This window comes from Procambarus clarkii, chromosome 88 (assembly GCF_040958095.1).
Source record: "Procambarus clarkii isolate CNS0578487 chromosome 88, FALCON_Pclarkii_2.0, whole genome shotgun sequence".
NCBI lineage: Eukaryota > Metazoa > Arthropoda > Malacostraca > Decapoda > Cambaridae > Procambarus > Procambarus clarkii.
The window spans coordinates 11,585,519-11,609,210 of NC_091237.1; the positions used below are offsets into that span (position 1 = coordinate 11,585,519).

General features: G+C 39.3%; 1 protein-coding gene across 2 annotated transcripts; it reads left to right on the forward strand.

Moving 5' to 3' along the window:
• The first annotated feature begins 5,685 nt into the window (after window positions 1–5,685).
• LOC123745883 (integrator complex subunit 12) lies at window positions 5,686–22,779 on the forward strand. 2 transcript variants are annotated; one of them, XM_045726985.2, is made up of 7 exons: window positions 5,686–5,798; window positions 9,074–9,246; window positions 9,450–9,566; window positions 9,732–9,934; window positions 11,447–11,606; window positions 20,980–21,181; window positions 22,003–22,779. In XM_045726985.2, exons 1-7 carry the CDS (start codon window positions 5,792–5,794, stop codon window positions 22,170–22,172), a joined length of 1,032 nt encoding a protein of 343 aa, XP_045582941.1. In that variant the 5' UTR covers window positions 5,686–5,791; the 3' UTR covers window positions 22,173–22,779. The 2 variants fall into 2 exon arrangements, with proteins under 2 accessions (XP_045582941.1, XP_069173612.1); XM_069317511.1 differs by lacking the exon at window positions 5,686–5,798 and adding an exon at window positions 6,221–6,239.
• Window positions 22,780–23,692: the final 913 nt, after the last annotated feature.

Below are 23,692 nucleotides of genomic sequence, written 5' to 3' on the forward strand. Positions count from 1 at the left end.
CCCAAGCACAAATACCATAGTTGAGATATGGATAGATGAGAGAGTAATAGAGCGTCACCAGGGCAGGGCGGGGTATATAATATCTGATCTTAGAAATAATGCCAACAGTTTTTGAAACTTTTTTTTATATATTTAGAATGTGTCCCTGGAAATTCAGCTTGTGGTCAATGAGAACGCCAAGGAATTTGCCATCTAATTTGCTACAAATTTGGGTATTGTTTATTTTGAGATTTATTTGATTAGAGGATTTATTGCCAAACAGAATATAGCAAGTTTTGTCAATGTTAAAGGTGAGTTTGTTGGCAGTTAGCCAAAGATGGACTTTATTTAGCTCAGTATTTACTATGGCATTTAGAGCAAGGGGGTCAGGACTGGAGTAAATGAAGGTGTGATATGAAATATGAGATATGAGATATGAAAAGTAATGAACACCATGCCTATTGCAATGACCCCAAACTGCGTACTTTGAAACGCAGTGTCAGAAGAGTTGGACTTGCATATAGGGAAACACGTACGCCAGCAATGCTCAAGCTCTTTCAGAAAGGTAGGTAGTAACAAAGTGATTGTAACCCATCCACCGCTTCCCACTGGATGGGGGGGGGGGGTGTGCAGGACAAACATATCAATTGTGACACTAGCTCTAAACATATGTCAGTTGTTTAATTTAGAAACTGTACTGGTGGTCGGTGTCGAGCCCATTGTTGATGTGACGATGTGCATAGAATTTTTGTAACTAGCTCATCAAGACTGTAACTTGCTTAGTTAAATGAATTGTGTGGTTCAGTCCCTGAGCCCATTATGTGCCTCTGTTACCCTTTCCACTACCACCCACAGGATGAGTATGGGGTGCATAATAAATTAAATAAACGTCCTTTAGTAACAGGAAATCCCCTTCTTGATCTGTATAATATGAGCTATATTACAATACATATGTCGCGAGAGTAAGAACCATGCTAACCCCTCCCCCCTCCCCCCTCCCCCCTCCCCAGATATGCATGGAAGGAGTGTGCATCATTGCACCACCACCTTTCTTATCGTGCACACTGAAAAATCATATACCACCTTCCTAGATCTCAAGTCTGTCTTTGATATTGCAAGCCGACATGTTATCTTGAGTGATCTTACGAGTATGAATATTAATGGTCGGCTTCTTCGTTGGATCAGGGGCTACTTATCCAACAGGAAGTCATCTGTATTTTTCCATTGACATACGAGTGTAACAAGAGACTTCGAACTAGGCACCCCACAGGGAGGAGTCCTCAGTCCTACCTTATTTAATATCTTAATAAACACGCTGTTAAACTCTGTACCGAGCAAACCCAACGTCCATATCATTAGCTATGCCAATGATATAATGATACACACCACTGAGTATGCTAACACGCAGAACACTCTTAACTCTGTATTAGACTCATGTCAGGACCTAGGTTTAGTCATCTCAACAGAGAAAACAAAGATACTAAATCGGCGTCCACCTAGGCAGGGAGGAGCTGTTCGCAAGATGCAACTGTATGATGGCTCCCAGCTTGTCTATGTAAACAGATTCAAATACCTTGCCTTGAGGTGCCACTGTACGGTCCTGTTGTATTCAGACTCTGTCGTCAGTTTACAGAGAGGCTCGGAGCTCTAAAGGCTATTGCAGGTTATCACTCAGGCTATGGTGCCAATGTCAGAATTGTCAAAATGATGTACCTTGCATACATCAGATCTTTAGTGGATTATGCTACACCTCTGCTTACTTTGATGCCTGAAAGAAAGCTTGGAGAGCTTGATAAGTTGCAGAACGAACCCTTGAGGATAATCCTTGAGTGCTCTCGTACCACAAAGATATTTAACATGAAAAAGGAACTTAATATTCCGAGCGTTGTTGATCGTGTTACTGAAATTAACTGTTAAATTGACATAAAAATGCTTAGGTTAACTCATCCTAACCCTTGCACAGAAGCCCCCCCAGAATTTCTTTATTGAAGGTCAACATTGTTCCAAATGGATAACTAAAACTGAAACTGAATTCAGAATTTTCCTTACATGAGTTTACCTGAGGACTACCAACACTAGTGGGCTCGATGAGCACAGGAAGCCGGCGGCTTTTCAAAGATCTCCTCATTTCCCCTGATGATCTTTTCCAGCTGTATTTTAAAATCTAACAGAATTTTGGCGTTTACGGCTTCGGCGAGTAGGCAGTTCCACGGATTTATAACCCTATGGATGAAAAAGCATCTGTTTTCTGTCCTACATTGTGGTTTGTTGAGCTTGAACCCGTTGCTCCTCGTTCGTGTTACATCTGACCTTTTGAAGAAATTGTCCGGATCAACATCCTCCAAATTATTCAGTATTTTAAATGTTTCGATGAGATCCGCCCTGTCATGCCTGGTTTGCAGTGTTGTTAGCCCTGTGGTCCTCAACCGTTCCTGATACGAGAGATGACCACAAGCTGAATTTCCAGGGACACATTCTAAATATATCAAAAAAAGTTTCAAAAACTGTTAGCATTCTTTCTAAGATCAGACATTATGTACCCCGCTATGCCCTGGTGACGCTCTATTACTCCCTCATCTATCCATATCTCAACTATGGTATTTGTGCTTGGGGTTCTACTACCCAAAATCATTTACGTCCTCTAATTACTCAACACAAAGCTGCTATTAGGACAATATCCAACTCTGGCCCCAAACATCACTCGGTACCCCTACTCAAATCTCTGAATATGGTAGATACTAAGTCACTGCACATTCTCTCATGTGTATTATACATATATAAAACGCTGAACTGTAATGCCAATCCTGACCTCAAAAGCTTTATTGAAGGTTGTAACAGAGCCCATGAGCACCACACCAGAAATAAATTCAGTTTTGATATTCCACGAGTACGACTTAATCAAACTAGAAATGCTCTACAAATCAAGGGACCCAGAATGTGAAATGACCTTCCCAACCATGTTAAAGACTGTACCTCTCTCAACCAGTTTAAGATAAAAACGAAGCTATACCTAATAAATTCCCTGTAACCTACCTTACCCCTCTGTTGTCAACCCATGTATGTTTTTTTTTAAAACAACGCTGTTTGTAATTGTCTGTAATAATTTGTAATTGTATTTGTGCTGCTTTTTCAGCCATGTTCCCCCCTCTTTTATCTCTATTTTTATTTGTTCTCGACACATTTTATTCTTTATACCCATTAGTATTAAGCTTTAGTCATTAATGTTTTTCCTGCCCGAAACGCTTTGCGTAATAGTGGCCTTAGGCATTGTATGCACTAGCTCTATCTATTAATCCAACAATCTTTGTAAAATCTCTTGTATGTATGTACCTTACCTAAATAAACATTTATTTATTTATTATTATTTATTTATTAAATGTATCTCGGTAATATATAGCTGTGCCACCACCTTTTTTTATTAGGCCTACAGTTATGAATGACTTAATAACCAGCAACGTTGTAGAGTTGGGTATAGTCTTTATTTAGCCAAGTTTCTGTTAAAATAATGAACGATAAGTTAGTACCTAGTGCTGTGAGTAATGCATTTATATCGTCAAAATGTTTACCAAGTGACCTAACATTTTGGTTGTAAACTGATAAGCAGGTGCTATTTTGGAGTTTGTTTTTTGCCTGGTGTGCTGTGAAATACTTGCAATAATGATGATCAATGTGCTGATTTGTGTGGGTACGAGACAGAAGATTTAGATCAGGATCAATATCAGTGTGCATGGAGATGCAGAGGGATCACGATACAATAAGATAAGCAATTATAGAAACAGTTAAATACTAACTGTGCTGTAAAAACAAAAGTAATTATAGCAAGACACAAGAATAGAAGCAAATACACATAAAATAGTAACACATTAGAAGTAAAATAAAGATCCAATAGATAACCAGGACACAGAAGTTAGATAAAAGAAAAAACAAAAAATCAGTAAAGACTAACAATATAAATGTAAAATAAAAAATAATAACAAAAATAATAATCATAAAGTAAAATGATCTTAAGATAATTAGCTTAGCAATGGTTAGTTAAAATCCTATAATTAGTATGAACCTAAGAAAGCAAAGTGAGCTCAAACAGATAATTCCAAAAAATGACATATAAATCTAAGTAAATCTAGATTTACTCTAATATAATTCTAAGTGTAAAAATAAACAGGATGAGAGTATATTTATGTGGAAGATTTTATTATGATACTGATGTAGATGCTTTTATAAACAATTATACTATTAATAATAATAATAATAATAATTTTTATTTAGGTAAAGGTACATACATAAAGAGATTTTACAAAGTTTGTTGGCTTTATAGATAGAGCTAGTACATACAATGCCTAAAGCCACTATTACGCAAAGCGTTTCGGGCAGGAAAAAACACTAATGACTAAAGCTTAAAACTAATGGGTAAAAAGAAAAAAATGCGTTGAGTACAAATAAAAATAGAGGTAAAAGAGGGGGGAACATTGTTGAAAAAGCAGCACAAATACAATTACAAATTATTACAGAATTACTTATTACAAATTATTACAGATTACTAAGAAACAAATTCCAGGTTACTTTAAATATAACAGGGTTATAAAGAGCCCTAAGTTTAGTGACAAGGAGTTAATTAAGAACATATAATTAAGAGTAAAGAACAAGAAATGTCAACAACAAAGGTGACAAAAAAATAAAATAAAATAAAATAAAAATAAAAAACCTTTGGAAAGGAAAGGCAGAGCTTAGTACACTTAGGTAGTATCTTATCTTATCTTATCTTATCTTCCCTCCATCCTGTCCCTGTCTCTTCCCTCTCGCCAGTCTCCGTCTCTTCCCTCCCACCAGTCCCCGTCTCTTCCCTCCCGCCAGTCCCCGTCTCTTCCCTCCCGCCAGTCCCCGTCTCTTCCCTCCCACCAGTCCCCGTCTCTTCCCTCCCGCCAGTCCCCGTCTCTTCCCTCCCGCCAGTCCCCGTCTCTTCCCTCCCACCAGTCCCCGTCTCTTCCCTCCCACCAGTCCCCCCGTCTCTTCCCTCCCGCCAGTCCCCGTCTCTTCCCTCCCGCCAGTCCCCCCGTCTCTTCCCTCCCGCCAGTCCCCCCGTCTCTTCCCTCCCGCCAGTCCCCGTCTCTTCCCTCCCACCAGTCCCCGTCTCTTCCCTCCCACCTGTCCCCCCGTCTCTTCCCTCCCACCAGTCCCCGTCTCTTCCCTCCCACCTGTCCCCCGTCTCTTCCCTCCCGCCAGTCCCCGTCTCTTCCCTCCCGCCAGTCCCCCCGTCTCTTCCCTCCCACCTGTCCCCCCGTCTCTTCCCTCCCACCAGTCCCCGTCTCTTCCCTCCCACCTGTCCCCCGTCTCTTCCCTCCCGCCAGTCCCCGTCTCTTCCCTCCCGTTAGTCCCCCCGTCTCTTCCCTCCCGCCAGTCCCCCCGTCTCTTCCCTCCCACCAGTCCCCGTCTCTTCCCTCCCACCTGTCCCCCCGTCTCTTCCCTCCCACCAGTCCCCGTCTCTTCCCTCCCACCTGTCCCCCGTCTCTTCCCTCCCGCCAGTCCCCGTCTCTTCCCTCCCGCCAGTCCCCCCGTCTCTTCCCTCCCGCCAGTCTCCCGTCTCTTCCCTCCCACCAGTCCCCGTCTCTTCCCTCCCACCTGTCCCCCGTCTCTTCCCTCCCGCCAGTCCCCGTCTCTTCCTTCCCATCCGACCTTGCCTCTTCCCCTCCCACCCGTCCCGTAATCCCCCCTCCCACCTCCCCGAGCCGCGCATGCGCATGGCGGCACTAGTGACGTCACATGTAAATACTCTTGTAGTGGAGGTGGCAGGAGAGGACCAAGCCCACACTTTCCTATGAATCGTAAGTTTTCTCAACAGCTGTGGCGGTATTTAGCACGCCGCACTTGTAAAGTGACACTTTTACTACCAAATAGCTTGTTACATGGTGAAAGAAGCACGAAATGGATGTTGATATTTTGTGAAATGTGTATTTTGTCCGTCAAGGTGTTGGTCTCGGGTTCCACAGACCCAAATGTTTTCCTTATGTCGAGAAAGCTTGATTATTTTGAAGTTAACGTTTAATTTACTCAAATTAAACTTCGCGAAATTATTTATGAGAGGTGTTCATTGAGGAAGTCCTTGTATAAGCCTTTAAGGGTTATATAAATCGAATTAGAGTCTGTGAAGTATCCTACAGGCTTAAAATATTTTATTTGTGCTCGTGATTTTAAAAGAAAAGAAATTTGGAACAATTCCATTTTTCGTTCTAAGTAACTCTGTTGTGTACAGATAGTATTATAAAGTGAGTATTATAAAGTGGATATTATTTGATAGTCACTTTCTGAAAATAATAAATCAGCTATCATGTGTTAGACTAATTAGATCATTAGTATCTTGTGCTACCCATTCCCCCAATATATGTCTTAAGCCATTGAACTTCACCATTGTAATCACTACTATCATGTTATGTCATGGTTGTTATATTGAATACATATTTTACTACATTATACCTTGAACCAATCCTCAAATTATGCTACAATGTACCTGTTGACAATCCTCAAATTTTATTAAAATGTACCTACTAATCTTCGTCAAATTTTCTTACAATGTATTTGTTAACATTAATCAATTTTGCAAGAAATTACCTACTTAATATTATCTGTTAGATTAAGGACCTTCCGAAACACTCTTCGTGTTAGTGGCTTTACAAAAATGCTATGTACAGTACTCTACAAAACTTTACAATCCTATGTACCCTCATAAACCCAATATAATAATAATAATAATAATAATAATAATAATAATAATAACGATATTTTATTTAGTAAAAGTACACACATAGATGCACAGTTACAAACATTCTGATTGATTTATAGATAGAGCTAGTACATACAATACCTAAAGCCACTAGTACTCATTGCGTTTCGGGCAACCATATATCTTGTATATATATATATATATAAATAAATAAATAAATAAATTAGCATAGTGCTCATATAGTAGAGCATCAGAGCTGGTGTCTGTCTCGCTCATACAGGATAAACACTCATTTTTGGCATTTTTTTTAAATATAAATAAAAAAAAATTATATATAAATATATAAATAAATATGTATTATGATTTTTTTTTATTCTTAGCATTTTTTTGTTCATTTTGAAGTTTTATTTTAGTCCTTTTTATGTTTAATTTTTTTTTGTCATGTTTCTTCTTTGACACATGCATGCGTAGGCCAGTGTTTGTGTTCCTCATTCCAAACAAGTGGCAATTGCGTTCCCTTTGCAATTGGAAAACCTGCACCAAATATTCTTTTTGAAGATTTTGCGTGCATGTGTGTGTGTGAGGAAGCCGCCTTGAGGACAAGCCCACCAAAACCACCATGTTTAGGCTGTTGACATTGCAAAGTATGCATTGACACTATAAAAATAGTAAGGTAAAATGATAATTAAAACATAATAAAGTGTTAATAACTCAAATTAGGAAATTAATAAGTTAATGTCATTTTCAGGACCTTAAACAAAATACAGGGTCCAAAACATAATCAAATCTGGCTATAGTAGGAAAGCAGCATGTAAAGGATCTGGGAATAATGGTTATCTTGAGGTTATCTTGAGATGGTTTCGGGGCTTTTTTTTTAGTGTCCCCGCGGCCCGGTCCTCGACCAGGCCTCCACCCCCAGGAAGCAGCCCGTGACAGCTGACTAACACCCAGGTACCTATTTTACTGCTAGGTAACAGGGGCATAGGGTGAAAGAAACTCTGCCCATTGTTTCTCGCCGGCGCCTGGGATCGAACCCAGGACCACAGGATCACAAGTCCAGTGTGCTGTCCGCTCGGCCGACCGGCTCCCTAGCCGGTCGGCCATGATGCAATGATGCGACAACCTAACGTTTAGGGAGCATAACCAAGTAAATATTGTGTCGCCCAGAAAAATTATAGGATGGATTACGAGAACCTTCAAATCCAAGGATCCCATCACAGTGGTTGTAATATTCAAATCACTTGTGCTGTCCCGACTTCAGTACTGCTCGATTCTCACTTTCCCATTCAGAGCAGGAAAGATTGCTGAAATAGAAGGAATACAGGGAACATACACAGCACCCATAGATGCGATAAAGCACCTAAATTATTTGGATCGTCTCAAAGTTGTTCAAATGTACTCTCTAGAAAGGAGACGAGAGAGATATCAAATAATGTACATGTGGGAAATACTGGAGGGCCAGGTTCCAAATCTTCACAGTAAAATAACAACATACTGGAGTGAACGATATGATGCTAGATTGAACCAGAGAAGGGCAGGAATGCCTTAGGCACAATCAAAGAACACTGTATAAACATCAGAGGTCCACAGTTGTTCAACATACTCCAAGCGAGAATAAAAAATATTACCGGAACAAACGTGGGCAACTTCAAGAGAAAACTAGTGTGTGTTCTCAAGAAGTGCCAGACTAACCAGGCTGTGGTGGATATGTGGATCTGCGAGTAGCTCCAAGCAACAGCCTGGTGGACCAAACTCACAAGTCAAGCCTGGTCCTGGTCCTGGTCCGACTTGGGGAGTAGAAGAACTCCCAGAACTTCAGGTACAATGCTGTATGGGAATTACTAAATTAGAATTTTTTTAAGTACTGTAAATGTGCACTATGTATATACATTTTAAAGAAAGCAAAAGTTTTATAGTTGCACCAGAATTGTACAGTATTCATAAGGAAAAACATAAGTGAAACTAAATTTTAGGTTCATTTATTATTTGTTTTCCAAAGTATTTTATGAGATTAAATGATGAAAAGAGAGTTGAAAATGTTTTTACTTTTATCTTCATGTTGGTATACCTAAGTGGATTAAAATAATGTACAGTGTACATTATAGGAAATATTTCCTGTATAGGAAATAGATTTTTAGTCTTTCAATACAAACTAAATGATACTTTTTTTCAGCATTAACCGAAATCTGTAGTACACTCGTATAGTAATGAATATCTGGGTACTGTATGTGCTTGGCCATCACTTAATATGGTACATACAGTAGTTTGGTTAATATTATAATACAGTATAGTATATCCTAATTCAGTACAGTATTATAAAATTTACTTTTGGGTTATATTGTACAGTATATGATGAGTGATCCAATACATATTTTTCAGTGCTTGTGTGCAAATCGGGCACAGACATGGCTAGTCTTGAATTGGATCCGTTATTTCGCCGAGGGCTGCGTCTTCTCCATTCTCGAAGTCGAGACTCTCTAGATCAGCTGAAGGCCATTGTAGATGAAGCAGTCAGACAGCGACAGGGAAAGACCATACCCCCTATGAACAAGGTGAAATTAATAGTTATTGTTTTTAACCTAATTACAGTAGTTTGTTAAATATACTTTACTGTACATGTATACAGTACTATACATATGCAAGATGGAGGCTGTTTATATGAGATAACAGTATTTTAAATTTTCTAATACCTAATTACTTTAAATAGGTTTTTACGTTAAAGAGTGATGCTGTGATTAAAGGAATCTTTCAACAGGATCCATTTAGTCTTCGACGTGAGTCTCCAATACCACGATCGAAACCTGGCAGTCCAATTCCTGTTTCCTTTTCCAAGAGAGAGGAAATAAAAAAGGATATGGAGCGAAAATTGAGTGTGAGTAATAATCGTCTAGTTAATATATTTTTTGTAAACCTGTTCAAAAGCATTATATGTCACTGATGATAATGGTCATATTACTGAAATAATATTCAAGTGCATGATGATTAGTGTTATTTGAACCAAATTGATATTGGAAGCTACTGTCTTGTATGATGGCAGATGCGTGATGATGACATGATAATGCCCAAGAGGCCACGTTTAGATTCTCCGAGTGCATTCAAGTCTCACACCCCTTCTCCAACTCCATCCATTAAGTCTGAAAGTTCTTCTCGTAGTCGAAAGTCTGATGAGAGTGAATCCGATACAGACATGAATGATCTGGCCATGGAAATTATGGATGAGGTCAACTGCACAGTTTGCAAGTTAGTTGTTTGCCTTTTTATTACATTAACCTATATTTAACTACTGTACTGTATAATTAATATTTTGTAATTGCTGTCAATGGAATTAGCATATGGAAATAAAATTCTTAATAAAATATTTAGATAATTATGTATAAAGCTCAGGAAGAAGTAAATATCATGTCCCTGTGCCATGCGTCTTAGATGTAACGGGATTATGGGAATCAGTAGGGGTTAATTTTTATTTAAAGGTTTTACTCAAATGAGGTATTAATTTTAGGACTAGGGATTTAGTCATTTTTCTAACAAGTTGAAGAGCATGATAAGTCTTAGACCCAAGCTCTTTGTAAGTTTAAAAGCAACATTTTGTTTTCCCAAAATTTTCTTGTCCATGTCTGATTTTTTTTCTACTTGTACCTCCTTGCTCATCAGGAATCAGTACAGTTCTAATGCGAATATTTATTTTCTTTAACCCTCAAATTATGGCGAGCATAATATTGAGACATTCAATGCAAGTTGCATTGCTGACCCAGGAGATCACAGCTTGCCTCCTGAGTACTTCTGCAGCCTTGTTAGTAAATGCACAGTTTTAAACTCAGCCACTTGGGGTGGATGGTAGAACGATGGTCTCGCTTCATGCAGGTGGACGTTCAATCTCCGACCGTCCAAGTGGTTGGGCACCATAACCTCCCCCCACCCAGGCCCTCCAGGCCCTCCAGGCCCCCAGGCCCCCCAGGCTCCCCAAGCCCTCCAGGCCCTCCAGGCCCTCCCCCCAGGTCCCCCCAGGTCCCCCAGGCCCCCCCAGGCCCCCCAGCCCCCCCGTCCCATCTCAAATCGTTATTCTGACCCCCTTCCAAGCGCAATATAGATGTAATGGCTTGGTGCTTTCCCCTTATAACTCCCTCCATCCTCATGGTAGAATGTTAATCAATGGTGCACAAATTACCAAGCCAATGTAAAAATGAATAAATGTCTTACATATTTCCTGGCCTTTAACATACAGATATTGATTGATAGCATAAATGCATCCAGGAAAAGGCATTTTTTCTACTCTATTTTTTGTAACTTGTACATTCAGATCTACAATTTTATAAGAAAGATTACACTGAATTTCTTTAATTTGTATTTTTTTAAATTTCTTGTATAGGTCTAGCTGAAATATAATTGTAATTTGAGGATTATAAAAAAAGATTGTAATCTTTTCAGCTTTTCATCTGGACTTTTCATTATTACCTTCAGTGAAGAATAAAAGTTTCCAATGTAATACAAGTATTGTATAGAGAGACTTGGAAAGTGTTATATATTGACTGAATCATGAGTATGAACATGTTGACTTGTAAATTAACTAGTGGTGGTGGTGTTAGAATACTTGGAGACATGATCAAATATGAGAACATTTTGTTAGCCTTAGTCTTTGTTCACCACTCTGTACTGTATTCTCTGTATGACTCTCGCAAGCTCCTCGAAGTTTTTACCATTTGTACAAGATTATTTCAGTTTCTGTAACTAATGTATATGTTTTATACTAAACAGGAGTTTTGAAGTGTCTCCACGTAATCGGTTGGTGGAGTGCCAGGAATGCCACTCCCTATACCATCAAGAGTGCCACAAGCCACCAGTCACCGACCAAGATGTCAATGATCCACGTCTTGTTTGGTACTGTGCTAAATGCACTAAGACACTTAAAAAACAGGTACTGTGGCTATATAGATACTGTAGTTATCTATTGTTATCATTTGTTTAAATCTGATAAAATGTATAATTGAACTTTATTATGCGAGAATGGGTTTTTAATGTGTGCTGCACCGGAATATTTGGTTAAAATATTGAGCTAATTATTTCAGAAGACACTGTTGAAAAGGCTGCCAAGAAGAAATGATAGCATAAATGCACATAATACTTCCTTGCAGAAACATGGCATTCAAAGTCCTCAGACTGGGCTATATGTTATAGGTTGTCGAAAACTCTAGTGTACGTGTTAGCACACCCGTGTTGCAATCAAGAGGAGCAAGTTGCTAGCCTAAGTATATCTTGTGTTTATCTTGAGATGATTTCGGGGTTTAGCATTCCCGCGGCCCAGTCCTCGACCAGGCCTCCTTTTTGTTACATAGCCCCAGGAAGCAGCCGCTAGCAGCTGTCTAACTTCCAGGTACCTATTTATTGCTAGGTGAACAGGTGCATCAGGGTGAAAGAAACTGCCCATTTATTTCCGCCTCCACTGAGAATTGAACCCGGAACCTTAGGACTACAAATCCAGAGCGCTGTCCACTCAGCTGTCAGGCTCCTTAAGCGTGGCATGATTGGGTACCATTCCTTCATTCTATTCCCATGTGCTCCTAGATTTAATTGGAAACCTAGATGTAAAATGAATGATGGCTCTTGGTGTGAACACATTGCACAGTATAATACAGTATAATCAAACCATTTCCTGTACCAGCTTGGGGCCTGAAACTCAACATAAATAAAATAAATATGTGATAAGTTTCATCAAATAAATATGGTTAACAAATATGGGTGACTGCCATTTTGAACGTCTATTAAGAACATTGAGAGCATTTCTACATACTGTACTGCAAAATTTGTCAACAAGATGAGCAATATGCTCAGTACCAAGGATGTGTTTGGAAGTCTAATCTCATCCCTTTTAAAATAGACCATATAACCAAAGGTCACTAATTCCACTTAAAACAAAAATTTGAATGGTGAACATATACAAAACATTACTAGAAAATATATATTGGAGTATAAACTAGATAAATTAACTGTTTTATAATAATTATTTTGGACAAACAACTTAATATGCTAAAGCCATAATTGTGCAAAAACTCTGTTAAATTTTGAAGTCCAGTTGGAAAAGATCACCAAGGCAAATGGGGGGGACCTTTGACAAGCTGCTGGCTTCCTGTCCTCGTTGAGGCCACTACTGTTAGTGGCCCCTCAGGTAAATTCAGGTAAATATGGTTTTGTAAATAATATGGAAGCATCAGCATTAGTTGTACTGACTAAAGACAGTCTTTTACCATAAAATGGCTCTACAAAATCTGCATAGCATAAATTGTGTTTATTTTAGATAGAAGCTGGGCTACCACAAAATAAGTGTGTTATTTGTAGATTAGTAAGTATCCATCACTGGAATATTTTACAATTTTCAGCTTTTCTAAATATGTGGTGTTCATATAATATCTAGAGAACCTTGCATTTTGACTAAATGTAATTACAGGATGACATCTATACATGTGGTATCACATATTCTTTATAATCTTTGTCAAATACAAAGATTATAGGGAATTCAAGAGAACTATATTCTAAATCCATTTTTAGAATATAATTCTAAAATTAGTTTTACAATTATTAAAATTATGTAGAGAATTACATTCTAAAACCATTCAACCAAAACCTTCAAAGTTTTGAAGCTTGAATGGTTTTAGAATAAACTTCCATCTCATTTCATTAATTCCATTTGTGTAGTGAAGAGAGTGTGAATAAAGGTTTATTTATTACTTTGTTCTCTCTTGTAGCTCATGGGTGACCTCTGATGGCACGGGGACCAGTTGTCAGCTTGCCAAGCACTATAAGCAGTTAATGTGACAATTTTCTGCATTCTTTGCTCTGAAGTTCTGTATATATTTGTTATTTCATTGTTCCAATTGTATTTTTATTATCTTATTTATACATTTTGAGCAACTTTAAACTACATTCCTTCCAGGCCCTAAGTGATGGTGGTAGTGAGGTAGTTACAGTACTTATATTTGATGTCATTTAATTACCCCATCTTGCCTCTGAACACTGCCTCGTTGAAGGTTCATTGTCCACAAGATACATCACCATGTCGTGGGTTGAATTCTACTCTGAATTCTTTCAAAGTCATATTTTCTGTTTTGGGTTTCTGGAGGGCTCCCTCAGTAGCTGCAAGTAGCTTGTACTCTGGTGAAACAAGTATGCTGACCTATTGGGAGTTGGAATGAGAATATGGCTCTCTCTCTGAGAAGTGGTAGCTTGGGTATGAGACATTGACCAAAGACCAAACTTGAGAAAATGCCTACAGAAAAATAATAAATATAGCAATCTACTGCCGGAAGAAATACAAAGACTTTGCCTAAGACTCGTTTCATAGGCAAACGAGGCAAACAATCAGGCAAAAGCCCAGCAATGAATGCAATGAAATACATCATTCTGGAGGAACCCTGCTGGCTTCCTGATACCATCTTGTAGAGATTGCTACATACTAAAAGGTCACATCAGTCACAGAAGTTGTGTTTAGCCTACTAGAGACCAGAGTCAGAACCTGGGGTGCCCCCTCACAGAGGCACAGGGAGCAGTGAGAATCTATGTACTGGAAAAAGCCTCCAGAATGTCAGCAAAGCCTTATAGACAACTGGAGGGTTCACAGAAAACTAAGCCTCAAAACTGCCAAACAATTCCACAAATGATTCACATGCAACATGGGATTCACTAAAACTAGCTTGAAACTCATTAGTACCGATTACCATCACAAAGTAGCTGAGCCTCGACTCTCAACTAGTCTCACTACCTCAGTTCTGGAACTGATGAACAACCCATGACAAACCGGAGAACCTGGAGGGTGGGAAATCAGGGAGCCACCAGGGTTCCTCCAGAAAGAGGCATTTCATTACACACAATGCTGGGGTTCTTGAGGAAGCCTTCCAGTGGCTCCCTGGAGGTAACTAACTACAGAGAACAAAAATGGGACTTTGAAAGGAGGGGGAAGCAGGAGACACTAGGTTAAAGACATGAAACCAGGTCAGGAGACATGGCCCAAAGCAACACACAACTGACTGGAACAAGGGACATTGAATAAATACTGGGCTGCCAGAACCTTGTTAGAATGCCAAAACCCTGAGTCTGAATATCAGCCCTTGGAATGTTAAAGACGGCAACCAAAGCCACGTATATGCGAACATCATGGGCTTGAGGGTAGACATAATGACATTGCAGATGACCTGAGAAATGTGAACCTTTGAACAGGGTACCAAAGAATCTGGGTCAACCAACAAGGCATCCACAAAGTCAGAACCAGTGACATGTGGGTAGTGGTAATTGCCAGCAAAGCGCCACCACCGGACACAACAAATAATGCACCCCCAGCCGAACCGACCAAGCATCAATCACTAAGCAATCCCTCCGGAAGTCTGTTGACTCATTCCTCACCAGAAAAGAAGGTGGCTGTAAATGCACAAACTCCCCACCATGGCCAAAAGAACAGAGCCCCTACCTCTCAAGAATAGTCTAAAGCTCCCCAGAAGCAAAAACCAAAGAAAAGACAACCTTAAGAAAAACATCACAAGCTATAGGGGAAGACAGCCTTCATAAAAGCATCACAAGCTGAAGGGTAAACCATAAACCCAGGCAAAGAGAAAAAAGCCAAAACTTGGTCAAGCAACTAGGAGGGCTCAGGAACATGAGCAGGCCAGAGATGAAAAAATACATGGGACAACATGCAAAACAGTGCCATGGAGATGTTGACACTGAATACAAGCAGCAGCAGCTTGGGCAACACCAAGTGATATAAGGCAACAGCATTCAACATGAGATGTCAATTAAGAAACAACTATGACAGGAAGGACAAGATAGACCGGATGGAGACTGAGGAAATACAACCCAAAGAGACAAATAGTGGCAAAATGAGCACCAGGCAACATCATAGTGCTGCCACAAAGAAAGATGCAGGTGGGACAGAGAAGGTAGATCAGAGAAGGTTGAACTAGCTAGGTACTGCGCTGGTTTGCCGATTTGCTGGAAGAGATAGAGCCACAGAAAAATATCCAGTTCGGACACTGGGCTAGAAGTGCCAGAAACCAAGGCTGGGCTGGCCACCAAGGGTTTGAAGGAGCATCCTCCCCACGTACAACTCCAGGTCATACAACACCTGGAGCAACAAATGAACTGGGACAGACAGGTAAATAAACCTCCACCTTGACCAGTCCAGCCAAAAGACATCCACTATGAGAGTATTGCTATTGGGCAATAAAGCCACATAGGAGAGAAGCTGCTGGTTCCACGTTGACGTGAAGAGGTCCGCCTCTCAGCAACCTGAAAGTCTCACAAAACCAATGAAAGAATGCGTCATGAGATGGTCCAATCCACGGAAATGGGACAGAAACGAGTTAAACCATCTGAGAGAATGTTGGACACACCCTGCACATAAACTGCACAAAGAACCAAACCCCAAGAAGTCGGAAACCGAGTTGCTCAGTGTCCAGTTTCACATGGGAAGGGACTGAGGTGACCCCCCCCCTCAGTTCAAGAAACTACTGAGGAGCAGTTGGAGTGAAGCTTCAGGGCTTGTCACACCACAAACTCGTGTACCATTCTGTATGCCCAAAGGAATGGACCCGACCACTGCCTCTGGGCAGCCTGGTGAGCATTGGTCATGAAGCTGCAGGCAGAGTAAAGCCACCAGAAGCAGGGAAGGAGACACCGCTCGAGAGTCCCAAACAAGGCCTAGAAACCTGGGATGGCACCAACTGGGACTTCTCTAGTTCACCAGGAACCCAAACCTGGTATGCTGTGGAAAGAACCAGATTCCTAGCCAACTGACATGCAGATTGACTTAGTGTTATCACTATCACAGTTCCTAAACCTCTTTTTGGAGACTAGCCTAGATATTGGAGTTATCCCTGACATACTTAAAGCAGCAGAAATTGCACCACTGTGCTGAGGTAGTAAAGCTGATGCCAAAAATTATAGACCAGTAACTCTCACATCACACATAAAAATCTTTGAGTGCTAAGAAGTAAGATCACAAAACACATGGAATCACAGTGTCTATAGCCTGGGCAACATGGGTTCAGAACAGGGCACTCCTACCTTTCAATTGCTATACCACTATGATGTGGCCTTAGATGCCATGGAAGACAAATGCTGATGTAATATACACAGATGTAGCAAAAGCTTTGAACAAATGTGACAATAGTGGTATTCCACAAAAAATGCGCACAAAAAAGAAATACAGTACTGTACTGGTAAAGTAGGGTGATAGATTTTTAACTTCCAAACAAACAGAGCCCAGAGTGAAACAAAGTAAAATTTGAATTATTCACAAATAAAAGTTCAATCTCCCCAAGGTACTGTGCTTGCTCCAGTACTTTTCCTTATCCTCATATTGGACATAGACAAGGATATAAACTATAGTGCTGTATTATCCTTTATAGATGACACTAGAATTTTCATGAGAGTAAATAATATAGAGGACACAGCAAACCTGTAATCTGATGTTAATCAAGCCTTTCAATGGGCCACAGAAATAGCATGTAAAAAATTTAGAGGTAATCATGTCAGAAGACCTTACTTTTAAAGAATACAACAAAGTTGCTGTCACAACTGCAAGAAAAATAACAGGTTGGATAACAAGAACCTTCCAAACTAGAGATGCCATGTGATGAAACTTTTTAAGACAGTGCTCTCTAGTGAAATATTGCTGCACACTTTCAGCCCCAATCAAAGCTGGAGAAATTGCTGACCAGGAGCATGCAAAGATCTTTTACTGCTAGAATCCACTCAATAAAACATCTAAATTATGTGTGATTTGGTCATCATATCTTTAGCCATGTTATTGTAAGTCATCGTCTGCAAGCTAGTCCAGTATTTAATTTACATACCTTTTTTTGTAAGTTGCAATTTTCTTTGCATTGGCATAACTGCAAGAGTTCTGCAACTAGTACACAGAACTAACATGTGTTAAGAGTAGTAATTTATTGCATGGAGATTAATTGGGTATGGTATACTTAATGGTTGAGCCAGATCATCTAGACATCAGCTGATGCTGCTGCCAAGTTTATAATCATAACTGTAATGACATCTGTATGGCAGCCAGATATTATATGTCTGTCTGTAGTCTCGTAGTCTGCCCGTAGTTTCTCCTCATAGCTCATGCCCCTCAGTTTGGGCACTAGTCTGGTAGCAAACCTCTGAACCTTCTCCAATTTAGTTCTATGCTTGACGAGATATGGACTCCATGCTGGAGCTGCATACTCCAGGATCGGTCTGACATACGTGGTATACAAAGTTCTGAATGATTCCTTACACAAGTTTCTAAAGGTCGTTCTTATGTTGGCCAACCTGGCACATGCCGCTGATGTGCCAGGTCTTCTTGAACTCTTGATGTGAGCTTCAGGGGACAGGTCTGGCATGATACCAACCCCCAGGTCTTTCTGTCTCTGATTCTAGAAGAATTTCATCTCCCAAATGATACCTTGTATCTGGCCTCCTGCTCCCTACACCTATTTTCATTATACTACGTTTGCTCGGGTTAAACTCTAACAACCATTTGTTGGACCATTCCTTCAGTTTGTCCAGGTGTTCTTGAAGCCTCATGCTGTCCTCCTCTGTCTTAATCCTTCTCATAATTTTGGCATCATCAGCAAACATTGAGAGGAATGAGTCTATACCCTCTGGAAGATCATTTACGTATATCTGAAACAGGATAGGTCTGAGTACAGAACCCTGTGGGAATCCGCTTGTGACTTCATGACAATCTGAGGTCTCACCCCTCACAGTAACTCTCTGCTTCCTATTGCTTAGGAACCCCCTTATCCACTGGAGCACTCTACCAGTTACTCTTGCCTGTTTCTCCTACTTATGCATCAGCCTCATATGGGGTACTGTGTCAAAGGCTTTTTGACAGTCCAAGAAAATGCAGTCAGCCCAACCTTCTCTTTCTTGCTAAATCTTTGTCACCTGGTCATAGAATTTTAGTAAACCTGTGAGGCAAGATTTACCATCCCTGAACTCATGTTGGTGGTGTGTCACGAAGTCCCTTCTCTCTGAGATGTGTTGCTAGGTTTTTCTCACAATCTTGGTAGGTAAAATATCTGGTGATTAGCAGATTAAGTCATAACACCTGCTTATTCCCCACTCCCATATGAGATACTCTAGATCCTCACTACATTCTGGACCTGTCTGTTCTTGACCAGTGTTTTCCTTGTCCCACATTCCAGTTGACTACTATGGTCCAAGTTCACCAGGTGTTTTGAGTGGCTTTTAATATTTTTCCCGTGGATCTTCAGGATGCACATTGGCACTTTCCATTCTACCCAAAGTTCGGGGCTTGGCTGGGGTTCAGTGTTTGGCACATCTTGTACCACTTTTGTTTTCTGCTGTTTTAGTATGAACTTATTTTCAGAATTTTCACCTTTGACATCTTCGTCTGTTAGAGATACAGTTAAAGTTCTATCCTACCTTGACAACTGACTGGTCTGAGCTCTCTCATAAATGATGTGGCTAGCTGCCAGGGGTACCTAGGATGTTCTGGACTGTCATCTAGTGGTGATTCGTCACATCACAGCTGGGGTGTTTACCCTGTAGCAAATACAGTAGAACCTCGAGTAATGACCGCCTCAAATGGAGACCATCTTGGGTAACGACCGACCTGATCGCCGACAATTCGTCTCGTTAGGCTACCGCTCGTTTAAATAACGTCAACACCACATGGTGGGGTCGGGGACTGCTTCTCGCACATTCTCGGACGCCTCCGAGGATGCAAATAAATTATTTTTCTTTGTTTAAAGATGCTATTGATGCTGGGATGTTGCAAAGCAATTACTTTTTTTTAGAAAAATGAAATAAATTTTTTTAAAGAAAGAACAATTGTCAAAATGGCTCTTTTGGTGTCAGGTAGACTGCTCCATGTTTCTTATAAAAAAATTTAAAAAATTAAGAATTTTGAAAAACAGAACAAATGTCAAAAAGGTTCATTCGGTGTTCGGCAGGTAGGCTGCTCCATGTTTCTTAAATAAAAAAAATAAGTTGAAACAATTTGAAAAATGGACAAATGCCATAAAGGTTCGTTCAGCGTTTGTCGGGTAGGCTGCTCCAGTATTGAGAAGTAAATGAAAAATACAAAACAAATGGAACACATTTGAAACACAGAAAGATTGTCATAAGGGAGCTGCCTACCTGACAAACACTGAATGAACCTTTATGACATTTGTCCGTTTTTCAAATTGTTTCAACTGTTTTTTATATATTTTTTTTTTTTTTTTTTTTTTTTTTTTTAAGAAACATGGAGCTGCCTACCTGCCGAATACCGAACGAACCTTTTTGACATTTGTTCTGTTTTTCAAAATTCATTATTTTTTTTTTTTTTTTTTTTTTTTTTTTTATAAAAAACATGGAGCAGCCTACCTGGCAAACACTGAACGAACCTTTTGCTATACAAAAAATTAAAAAAAGAAATTGAACAAATTTAAAGAAAGAAAAATGTCATAAAGGTTTGTTCAGTGTATGTAAGGTAGGTTGCTCCATTATTTAAAACATCGAATATCATATTGATGTCTTTTGGTGGTAGAACGGATTATTTCTATTTACATTCTTTTTAATCGGGAACTTCGTTTTGAATGACGTCAGTTTCACATGACGACCACGGCACCGGAACGGATTAAAGTCGTTATTCGAGGTTCCACTGTATTGTTTACCTTATTTTTCTAAGGATAACAAATTTCTTTCAAGCTTGTTTTGATGTGCTTTGTTTTCTATTTTTTCTTGGTTTTAGTTTAATCTCTGATGCCTAAGCTTCCCTCACCTAGTTTAGTCAGGTTTTGGTACTGGTTCCTGGTAGGTTTGGGTAGGTCTGGACCTGGTGTAATAATTCCCTAAGGCTTGGCAGCCTTCAACATCATTTCCACTTTTCTTTTGGCTGTTGCTTCTCCACCCCATCAGAGTTGAAAATGGAAAAATGATGATGATGATGATCATAAAATATGGCTTGAAAACCAGAGTAATTTTGTAGCAATGGTAATGTCTTTATTAGTATTTAATAAACAATAAGAAATTTATAAATTCTTACCATTCTTACCAAATTGAAGACCAGTTTATGAGCAAATGTGGGAAAGAAGCAGGGTTTCTGTAAGTGGAATTTAGGAATATTAAATATTCAATATGGAGAGTGGTTTGATTATTTTTAATTCAACAACATGCAGCTGTGATAGGGTGGGGGGCTGTAGTGAAGTTAATTTTTGTGTAATAATATATTTCTAAGAAACTATATTTGAATCATGTGTTAGGATGATTTATAATCTCTATTTTATCGTATCATTTTTACATCACAGACTGCAATGGTTAACTCCTCTGGAAGTAGTAACTTGAGTGGCACTCGAGGAGTTGGAGGTGGAGGAATGCCCAGCTTGTCAAGTGGAGGGAAGGGTGGAGGGTCACACACACGTCCCGCTGCCTCACCCACTAAGGGTCTTAATAGTCTCTCTCGTCCCTCTCCATTTACTAACCTGTCCTCTGCTTCTGGAAGAAACTTAGGTAAGATGATTGTATGTCTTTCTTTTACAGAGTTTAATTGATGATTAACATTGCAGATAGTACTGTCATTATCATTGTCCCATTATAATACACTTGCCAAATGTGGCTGGCCAAGGGTTGTATTCTCTCAAGTACCTAATTTTATTGTTTCTTAGCTGTAAAACAATTTAAACTCAATATAGAAAATTGCTTGAAATTTTTGTTTGTACATTGTAAGGATATTTTATCAAGAATTCAAAGTGACATGGGCCAGTTAATTAAAGTGGCTTATGAATGTGTGAAGTCGGTAGGAGCAATGGTAGTGATTGTATATACACTTTACTCTTCTTTTCCTATATGGCTTCCCTTTCTTTTATGGATTTGTAGTGACTTAAGTACCCCCTACAACATGGTAGAGATCAAGGAAATTGGCAGAGGAGCAAATGCCAGTCACTGATTAACACACACATTCTATAACTGTACAAACCCAAGGAGGGTGTGAGAGAGTGCCTGGTCTCACGTTTCTCTGCTTGTAGTCCCCGGGTAGATATTAGGGCGCTAAAGACCGATGCCTCTCTTCATGAAAGTGGGAAACAACATCATTATACAGTATATAAAATAGATATACATATATAAATTCTGTTTGTATTGCTAGCAGAAATTTGTATTGTTTGTCAATGTTAAGTGTACATAAATTCTAGGCTTTTTTAATTTAGGCTTGGGTACACATTTTGAGAGAGTAATTAATGGATATATGAGCAAGTTCAACATGAGTTACACAAGCATGTTAAAAAGGAACAGTAGATTACAGTAATGTTATACAGTGCATTTAAACATTGCAGGCTCCAACAACAGTGGTGGCAATAGCAATGGCAGCAACAAGTCGTCACTGTCATCATCGTCATCAACAAAATCATCTGCACCATCCAACTCCATGATTTCTGCTGAGAGGAGAATGCACTTGATGAAAAAGAAAGCTGCAGCAAAGATGGCTGAGAAGCGCAAGTTGTAAAAAGAGTAAAAACCTTCAAATTATAAAATTCCACTAGAAAGTAATGTGTACAGAGAACTTGATATAAGCTTTAAACTTATGACTGTAATGTAGATTATATGTGTATATTTTCTGATTACTGTATTTTAATTATGAAATAATTCAAGTAGACACTGAATAATCAATTCTTTTATACATGATCATGCAGGCTCACACTTGCAGGGATATTGTGGTCATGGCTGTAGAGTGCATTGGTAATAACTGAAGGGCTTTGTTTATAGTTTTATGTTATTGGCGAGCGGTGTAGACCAAAGATAGCTTGAATGTTCTTATTAGAAATTACGTTCATGTTAGCACAGAAGAAACAATTAGAGCAGGTTTGGTTTTTTTGTACCTTGTCCTATGATTTATTTATTAGTATTTATTTGCTTTCCAGATCAAATTTCTTTATCACTAGTTATAAGTGTATGTTTTCACTTTTTGTATAAAACTTGGCTCGTCAGTTACTGGGCACTATGTGAAGCTTTGATGACCTTTTATGATATATTGATGTATATTATTATTAATAATTGTGTAATAATTGTATTAATTTCAGTGACATTATTAGTGAAAGATGTGATGAAACATATATTAGTTATCATTATCCTTAGGGGACCATTTTATTTAACATTCATTTATTTGTAATGCTTTATTGGCTGTTAGCTTAAAGCTTGTAGATTATGACAAATGTATGTTATTCGAACTATTACTCTACACAGTATGATGTCAGTTATCTGAAACAAATTTGTCAAATTGTCATCCTAATGAAATGTTACCTCCAGTAAACATTAGGCACATTAATGATGACAGATCTTTCTATTATATTAATTTTTATATGAACGAAAAAATTACAGATATAATACCAGTACAGTACATAAACAAAAATCAGATTTTCCTTGTAAATATCAACCAATCAACTTGACTTTGCAAGGTGGTAATCTCATGGAAACAGTTATACAAGATCATACAGCACAACACTTGGAGTTAACATCTACTTAGAGATTTCCAGCATGGCTTCTTGAGGTTATCTTGAGATGATTTCGGGGCTTAGAGTCCCCATGGCCCAGTCCTCGACCAGGCCTCCACCCCCCCAGGAAACAGCCCGTGACAGCTGACTAACTCCCAGGTACCTATTTACTGCTAGGTAACAGGGGCATCAGGGTGAAAGAAACTAAGCACATTGTTTCTCGCCGGTGCCCGGGATCAAACCCGGGACCACAGAATCACGCGTCCTGTGTTCTGTCCGCTCAGCCACCAGGCTTATAGATAAATTGTTAATGTTTATTAATCTTGATTTTTGTATTAAATTTTAAAAATATACAAGAAAAGCAAGGTGGTATGCATAATATATCTAAGAGTTCAGAAAGCCTTTGATAGTTTCTCACTGAAGCTTGTTTTAAAAGTGAACCTATTGTATAGACTGTGGTGCAATAAGATGGTTTGGGAAATGGTCATGTGGCTGCAAGTAATGTGTATGAACATAGTTGTAACATGTGTAGTGC